The sequence below is a fragment of the Coregonus lavaretus genome, assembly GCF_964263955.1.
Source record: "Coregonus lavaretus genome assembly, chromosome: 33".
In the NCBI taxonomy this organism is placed as follows: Eukaryota; Metazoa; Chordata; class Actinopteri; order Salmoniformes; family Salmonidae; genus Coregonus; species Coregonus lavaretus.
The window spans coordinates 24,462,594-24,471,665 of NC_140020.1; the positions used below are offsets into that span (position 1 = coordinate 24,462,594).

The window sequence follows — 9,072 nt, forward strand, 5'->3', positions numbered from 1 at the left end:
AACATATTGTTTTACAGTGTGTGTGTGCGTGCATGTGTTTGTGTAACCCAGCAGTGTTTAGCGGTAAAAGGGGTTGAGAGGAAATAAACACAGAGGTCAGAGGTCAGGAGTCAGAGGAGTGGGAGGACAGTTTGTCTCCTTTCTGACCAACATTTATGAGCTTTAACCTCCTGCCTAAAGCCCTGTGAGTGGGCTAATTATGTTAATGCTCGCTCGGTAAAATCGTCTGTATTATGGGGTGTCAAGAAGGTTGACTTCATGCATATAGTTGTGTTAGGGCTGGGGATGCTGCATCTAGTTGTATTAGAGGGCTGGGGATGCTGCAACTAGATGTATTAGAGGGCTGGGGATGCTGCATCTAGTTGTATTAGAGGGCTGGGGATGCTGCATCTAGTTGTATTAGAGGGCTGGGGATGCTGCAACTAGATGTATTAGAGGGCTGGGGATGCTGCATCTAGATGTATTAGAGGGCTGTGGATGCTGCAACTAGATGTATTAGAGGGCTGGGGATGCTGCATCTAGTTGTATTAGAGGGCTGGAGATGCTGCATCTAGATGTATTAGAGGGCAGGGGATGCTGCATCTAGATGTATTAGAGGGCTGGGGATGCTGCAACTAGATGTATTAGAGGGCTGGGGATGCTGCATCTAGTTGTATTAGAGGGCTGGGGATGCTGCATCTAGATGTATTAGAGGGCTGGGAATGCTGCATCTAGATGTATTAGAGGGCTGGGGATGCTGCATCTAGATGTATTAGAGGGCTGGGGATGCTGCAACTAGATGTATTAGAGGGCTGGGGATGCTGCATCTAGTTGTATTAGAGGGCTGGGGATGCTGCATCTAGATGTATTAGAGGGCAGGGGATGCTGCATCTAGATGTATTAGAGGGCTGGGGATGCTGCAACTAGATGTATTAGAGGGCTGGGGATGCTGCATCTAGTTGTATTAGAGGGCTGGGGATGCTGCATCTAGATGTATTAGAGGGCTGGGAATGCTGCATCTAGATGTATTAGAGGGCTGGGGATGCTGCAACTAGATGTATTAGAGGGCTGGGGATGCTGCAACTAGATGTATTAGAGGGCTGGGGATGCTGCATCTAGTTGTATTAGAGGGCTGGGGATGCTGCATCTAGATGTATTAGAGGGCTGGGGATGCTGCATCTAGTTGTATTAGAGGGCTGGGGATGCTGCATCTAGATGTATTAGAGGGCTGGGGATGCTGCATCTAGATGGATTAGAGGGCTGGGGATGCTGCATCTAGTTGTATTAGAGGGCTGGGGATGCTGCATCTAGTTGTATTAGAGGGGATGCTGCATCTAGTTGTATTAGAGGGCTGAGGCAATGTGCTGCCAGGGCCCACTCAAATGATATCATGTTCCCGACTAGCTGTATTCTCCGACCCTCTCAGTCGCCCCGCTAGCATGTCTGCTTGCTCGGGGACCGGTGGAAGTCCCAACTCAATATCCCGCCAGCGCATCAGGGCGAGCCCCAAACCCATTAGCTACTTTAGCTGGGCGCTGAGTGGGTAGGAGAGGGAGAAAGCGTACCCCAATCTCTCTCACTGACAGGATGAAATGCAGAGAGAAATGCACCATTCCAAACCCTTCCATGGTGAAATGCTGTACTGTTTCCTTCTATCAGGGGAGAGAGACAGAGGAATTGAAAATGTGGAGTTTATAAATTGGCATTTATTTAACCGCAAACATATTTTTGCATGAGGCGAATATGTGAATGATGAATATACATGTATGTGTCTGAGAGAGTATTTTGTTTAGACATACACTCCCCTGTGTTCACTCCTGTTCTGGGCGGAAGAGAATTTGAACAGGACTGTAAAATGATGGCGAGTCTACTTGGTTTTATCTTAAGAGGAGAACGCTTAGATGAAAAGTACATTACAAACCGCTTAATTAAAAGATGCATATCCACTAACCTACTTTACACAAGCTTGTGAGAGTCTTACATCACTAAATACACTATTTTGAATAGACAGTTTACACTTACAAACTAAGTCAATATAACAAGAAGAACACAAGAATAGCCTAAGGTGAATTTGAATAATAGTGCAAAAAAGAACACAGACATAATACCTTTAACATGCATAGAAGGCCTTGTTCCATCGAGTCATTGAATCACACAGTTAATTAAGCAATAAGGCCCGAGTTGGTGTGGTCTATGGACAATATACCACGGCTAAGGGCTGTTCTTAAAGCACGACGCAACGTGGAGTGCCTGCACAAAGCCCTTAGCCGTGGTATATTGGCCATATATATATCACAAACCCCAAGGTGCCTTATTTCTATTATAAACTGGTTACCAATGTAATTAGAGCACTAAAAATACATGTTTTGTCATACCCGTAGTATACGATCTGATATACCACAGCTGTCAGCCAATCAGCATTCAGGGCTCAAACCACCCAGTTTATAAGATGAAATAAAGCCTTGGAGGAGATAGGATCGAGCACACAGAGAGACAGCCATAAGATCAGTGTAGCAGAGATGAGTGAAGCCAACCTAAGCTAACAGGCAGCCTATGGCAACACTGTGACAGCATGGCTAGTACAATACGCACATCAAGTCTAATTGGAAACTCCCCCATTGACATGGTTCTGCATGTCATTGTGTATCAGACCGATCAATAATCAGTCTCTGAGTGTAAATACGTCAGTGAATGGACAGTGGAAAGGATGAGTCTTTGATGGTGAAGACAGTGGAAGGGATGGAGAATGGCTAGGGCCAGATGCTTCGATTGGACTATAACTTCATTTCTATCGAGGCACTTGAACAATCTTTTTCTATGGTAAGGCTATGGACAAAGTCAGCTGATTGAGGACCTGATAAATGACGAAAAAAAAAAAAAAAAATTTTTTTTAATAATAATATGCATCAAAGTAGAGCCAACCATACACCTCAAGTGCAAAAATGATCTCATTTCAGCCCATGACAGGTCACAGCAAGCACAGCAGCAGGGTAGTAAGGGGATCCTCCTGTGTGTATATCAGGTTGACAGATGAGGCGACACCAAGTCACAGTCGGCCCAGAGAGGTTCTCTGAGAGGAAGTGACTGGTTCTGCACCATTAGCTAACCTTAGGACTCCATGAGTCACATTTACCATGATGAATCACTGCTGAACTACAGCCCAGACAATCCTCAGGGGGCAAATGTCAGTTGTTCTCCATGGAGTTCTGGTTCACATGAAAGACAAACCGTTTGCTTGAGATGACTGTTTCAGTTTCTGTGTCTCGAATTGACTAGAGAGAACATAATATGGAACACAGAGATTGTGGAAACTTTACAAAACTTCTAGAAAAAAACAGTGTATTAAAAATGGCTGAATATCTAAATGATGATAAAATGGGGAATGAAACTATGATAGAATATTTTTTACGGAGGGCGAAGATGCCATTAATTTGCATTGAGGACGGAAAAATAATCAGCGAGGGTTTGTTCAAATGAATAATTATTTCATGGTTAATTATAAGATGTGTTCAACTTATTTTCCGTTGGCACCATAACCATAACTACATCAGGTCATTATCATAACCATTATTAATTAGCCAGTAGGACTTGGGGAGTGTGTGTGTGTTTGTGTGTGTGTGTGTGTGTGTGTGTGTGTGTGTGTGTGTGTGTGTGTGTGTGTGTCTGTGTGTGCATGCGTGTGTGTAGTGTCCGAGGAAGGGAACATGAGTGATTGCCTTGGGATTTTGGAGGCAGACTTTGGGAGTTTGGGTGTCTCAGCCCCCTTGCTAATTTGCAAAGTACGAAGAAGTGATGAAAAAAGTCTGAATAGTAGGACACAGAGCAATAGAGAAAGAGAGAGAAGGTATCAAAGGGAGAGTGTGTATTCATGTGTGTGAGGGAGGAAGAGAGGGAAGGGGACAAAACAGAGTGTTGGAGAGAAAGAGAGAGCGAGAGAGCGAGAGAGCGCGAGAGAGAGAGAGAGAGAGAGAGAGAGAGAGAGAGAGAGAGAGAGAGAGAGAGAGAGAGAGAGAGAGAGAGAGAGAGAGAGAGAGAGTGAGTGTGTGAGAGGCAGGATGTCACATCTAGTGTGATTTCTGTTACTTCATTAACACTGAATCTCTTCCTCTCTTCACATCTCCTCTCATGCTCTGGTAGACTGAAGAACTGAGCTGTTTCCAAAAAGATAAACACCTCAGCCCAGGGGACAGATAGAGGAGAAGAGGAGCAGTTGATTTGCTGTCGTAAGCCAGAACAGAGGCCGGTAGGAAGGGTAGAAGGAGAGAAAAGAGGAGGAGAAGGAGGAGGGGAGGAGGATGGTTTCTAATGAGAATCCAGACGATTTAGGCCTGTGTCACACGAAGAAATTTGGAGACAATTTCTGCTGCAGATCCAAGTTGCAAGTGACATCATCTCAAGCAACTTTGCTGCTACACTAAGCAATTCAAAAACAATTGAAATTGCACGCAACATCCTTTCATACATCACATCATGGTTTCATAAATGACTTGTTTATCCAAACGTTTGGTAATTGTAACAGCATCAATGTAGACAAAATGCTGGCTGTATAATTAAGCTCATTCTAAACAATGCCATGTTGAAAGGCAATGGCTTTCGCTTCAGTCACCAATGGTGACTGACCATGTAGTTGTATCCACATGCTAAACTATGCTTTTGTATGTGGCACCAGTGCATCATCATGGATTCATATAGTATTCTGCCTGGTATGCATATGCAGTTCTTCAAAATAAGAGTAATAAGTTGCATTTCCTCAGCGTAATTAGGTGAATGAAAAACTGAACTCAGCTTCCCAAGAGTCATTATTCATAACAGGGTAAACAAACGTGACATACATTTACCAAAAACAGCACCATAAAACAGTACATTCAGCACCTTACCTTTACTCAATGTAAAACCCCTTCAGTCTATTCTCTTCTATTCTATTCCAGACTATTCTATTCTATTCCTTACTATTCTATTCCAGACTATTCTATTCCATACTATTCTATTCCAGACTATTCTATTATTTTCCAGACTCTTCTATTCTATTCTATTCCAGACTATTCTATTCATTTATTAAATAAAAATATACATTATTTCCCTAGTAAAGTAGATCCACATGCACAGCCAGTGTGTCCTGGGTGGGAGAGCACAGCCCTACCATCGGCTATCCCTCCTCCTATTCTCCCCTCCTGTGTTTTCCCTCCAAGGCCTTGGTCTGAATGTGCAATTAACATCATGCCGTTGAATGTTAAACAGGCTAACCTGGTCAAAACACATCCAGACTAGTTATCTCCTTAGCTATCGGCCTTACAGAAAGATAACACATATTGAGAGAATGAGGGAGTAGAGAGGGCTGTAGTATTCAATATTGTGCTAAACATACATGAAGGATGTGACATGCTGCCATGGTGAAAATGGCATGTAAGGAAACTGTATCGGACATACAGTACACAGACAGACAGACAGACAGACAGACAGACAGACAGACAGACAGACAGACAGACAGACAGACAGACAGACAGACAGACAGACAGACAGACAGACAGACAGACAGACAGACAGACAGACAGACAGACAGACAGACAGACAGACAGACAGACAGACAGACAGACAGACAGACAGACAGACAGACAGACAGACAGACAGACAGACAGACAGACAGACAGACAGACAGACAGACAGACAGACAGGGACAAACACACACTCTCTCTGCTTGGGTGTCAGTCCCATCTGGTCCTTCGTCACAGGGAGAAAAAGGGCCCTGAACTCCCTAATAGGAGTCAAAAACAGTCACCAAGGCAGCCTTTAGCACTCTCTCCATGCACAGAACAATACAAAGAGACCAAGAAGTTTCAATTCATACAGAAAGGGCTCAACGGATCAACACGCTCTCATTGCAGTGCCTTGGAATTGAAGATCTGTCAATCATCATCACATTTCCTCCCACACAGACGGAGCTAAACCACTGAAAAAACACCCTCGTATATGCAAATAGACATCAGGCTATTTGTTTCACTTATCAGTCCTTCTAAGCAATAATCCCAGCTAATCATCGTGACTACTTAATAATGTCTCTGACAACTCCACTGCACTGTCAGACACCGTTAGCTCTTATTACCACTGCCTGCCTCTCAGGGGAGTAGGGTTGCAAAAATACACTAACTTTCCCCGAATCAGGAGGGAATAAACAGAAAATCCGTAATCATCCAATCAGGATTTCTGGAAAACCTGTGAATATTGGGAAAGTTACTCTGCCGGACCAGAGAAGAATAGAGGGATAGACGGAGGGAGAGGAGAGAGAGGGATCGCCACATACATTACAGATGATTCTGCTCTCTTCTGCCCAGCTCGATAGAGGTATAGAAGGATAGAGAAAAGAGACTCACCGTGTCCGCCCCGTAGTAAGGCAGGGCCAGGGGAGCGGTAAATAGAGGCGGAGCGAGTGTTAGCAGGGTGGTGCCTGGACCCCTGGGTGTGGTGGTGGGGGTCAGGACCAGGGTGGGGTTGTGAAAGTGGGGCGGGAGGCAGGGGTACCCCCTCCCCTGGGGTGGCTGATAGGACCTGGAGTTCAGGGGATGAGGAGCCCCAGGCGGACCCCACCACCACCCAGCCCATAGCCAGGACCAGGGCACTCATCCAGGGGTAGGACCCCCAGCTCCAGCCCCAGCCCTGGGGCATCCCAACGGGCAGCATGGTCCACGCAACCAAACACAACGCCCCCTGTGGTCTGTAGAAAGTAGTGCAGGTAACAAGGGTAATCTTAGGTAATCTCTCTCAGAATAAGAAGTAACAAACTTCGGGTAATATTGAAGACCCCATGGTAACAAAAACAGAAATGTAAACGTGTAAAATCCAGATCGCCTACAAACAAAGTGTTGCTCGTTTTTTCCCTTCCTTATCTCCTTTCCTCGTCTCCTTCCTCCTGGTATGAATGGATCCTGTGTAGCTCACAGCAGTTCGTCGTTATTCTCTTAGTATCTCAATCCAAGGCGTTTTTAGGTCTCTTCTCGGCAGCTCCTTTGATGCCCATAGGCGAGAGTGTGTGAGAGTGTGTGTCGTTAGCGAGCGTGGGAGAGTGTGTGTCGTTAGCGAGCGTGGGAGAGTGTGTGTGTGTCGTCTTCACCTGGAGTGTCTCCCCTTGAGCCCCGTCACCTAGAGGTGCTCAGAGTCTGTGTGACGAGACGGGAACGACCTGCGCCACTGGCTCTCCGCTCTGCTCTCCCTGCTTTACACTCTGAGCTGCTACTCTGCCCCAGCAAGTAAAGAGAGAGAGAGGGAGAGGGAGAAGGAGAGAGAGAGAGAGAGAGAGAGAGAGAGAGAGAGAGCTCCACACACTCGCGGCTCTCCCACTATCTGTTTACTGCTCAGAAGCGCAGACTGCCTGGCTTCTCTCCCTCACCGCTATCACGATCTCTCAGTCAGTGCTCTGCCCTAGCTACAGACTACAGTCTTTTCTCATCCCTCTTTCAGTGGATCCTTTTTTCTCTTTCCAACAACACCTCTTATTTTCTTCCCAGAGAATAGAGGAGTGTAGCGGTCTCGGTTGTTAACCCTTGGAACCCCAACTGATAGCTCTTAGTATTACTCCACAGGAAAAACAGAGCGAGACGCACAGACAGAGAGAGAGAGCGAGAGAGAGAGAGAATGAGAAAACGAGAGCTGTTGAGAGAGAGCGTGAGAGAGGGAGGGAGGGTAGGAGAGAGCTGCTGATAAAGAGCGGGAGGGAGAGAGAGCGATGGAGAAAGAGAGAGAGGATGAGAGCGAAAGGGGCTCAGGTGAAAGCGAAGATGATGGGACAGAGAGAGGGGAAAAAGGGAGGAGGGGAGACCTCAGAAGTGGGCCAGCCTATGCAAATGTCCCCCCAGCTCAGAGCAAATCAGGGAGGCCCAGCAGACACTGCAGAGGAGCTGCCCTTACTCATGGGGAGGATAGATGGAGGGAGGGAGAGAGGGATAGAGAGAGGGACCAGGATGGAGGGAGAGAGGATGCGAGGGAGAGGATGAGAGTGAGGACGGTAGAAACAGGATGGGAAGTATAACGAGAGAATAGAATGGAGAGACATATGACACGAGAGAGACAAATAAATGGGGTATTTCTATCGCTGGAATCACATTTCCAGACGCAGGTTGGATGCTTTGGTATCATTTTCTCTGTGAAGGCATGTGACCTCCTCTCTCTGTGTGGTTTGATGGTTCTAAAAGCCTATTGAAGCAGAGCTAAAACTGCCTGCATTATACACACTTCCAGAGATTTTGTGAATTTCAAACAGAGAGAGAGAGAGAGAGAGAGAGAGCAAATATAGAGAGCGAGAGAGAGAGAGGGAGAGAAAGAGCAGAGATAGAGAAAGAGAGAGACAGACAGAGATAGAGAGAGAAAGAGAGCAGAGAGGAGACAGACAGACAGACAGACAGACAGACAGACAGACAGACAGACAGACAGACAGACAGACAGACAGACAGACAGACAGACAGACAGACAGACAGACAGACAGCTATCATACACAGTAACAGAGAGCCATTCAATACTGAACCAAAACACTTCAAGCACAACCAACCGTTTTGAACGACTGTGCCTCATCAAGGCCATCAACAATCTTGACCTTGTCATCTGAATCCAAGCTAAGGTATATATATATATATATACACTACCGGTCAAAAGTTTTAGAACACCTACTCATTCAAGGGTTTGTCTTTATTTTAGCTATTTTCTACATTGTAGAATAATAGTGAAGACATCAAAACTATGAAATAACACATATGGAATCATGTAGTAACCAAAATTGTTAAACAAATCAAAAAAAGTTTTATTATTTGAGATTCTTCAAATAGCCACCCTTTGCCTTGATGACAGCTTTGCACACTCTTGGCATTCTCTCAACCAGCTTCACCTGGAATGCTTTTCCAACAGTCTTGAAGGAGTTCCCACATATACTGAGCACTTGTTGGCTGCTTTTCCTTCACCCTGCCGTCCGACTCATCCCAAACCATCTCAATTTGGTTGAGGTCGGGGATTGTGGAGGCCAGGTCATCTGATGCAGCACTCCATCACTCTCCTTATTGGTAAAATAGCCCTTACACAGCCTGGAGGTGTGTTGGGTCATTGTCCTGTTGA

At 45.7% G+C, this 9,072-nt stretch overlaps 1 protein-coding gene across 1 annotated transcript in view; it reads right to left on the reverse strand.

The window, feature by feature from the left end:
- The window catches only part of LOC311108380 (neurexin-3b-beta-like), a gene marked incomplete at both ends in the record, with an annotated part of 87,894 nt that extends 81,255 nt beyond the window's left edge, over positions 1-6,639 (reverse strand). Inside the window, one exon of the mRNA XM_084151014.1 lies at positions 6,348-6,639. Within this exon, the coding sequence (XP_084007140.1) occupies positions 6,348-6,639 (292 nt within the window). The remainder of the gene's footprint in view (positions 1-6,347) is intronic.
- Positions 6,640-9,072: the final 2,433 nt, after the last annotated feature.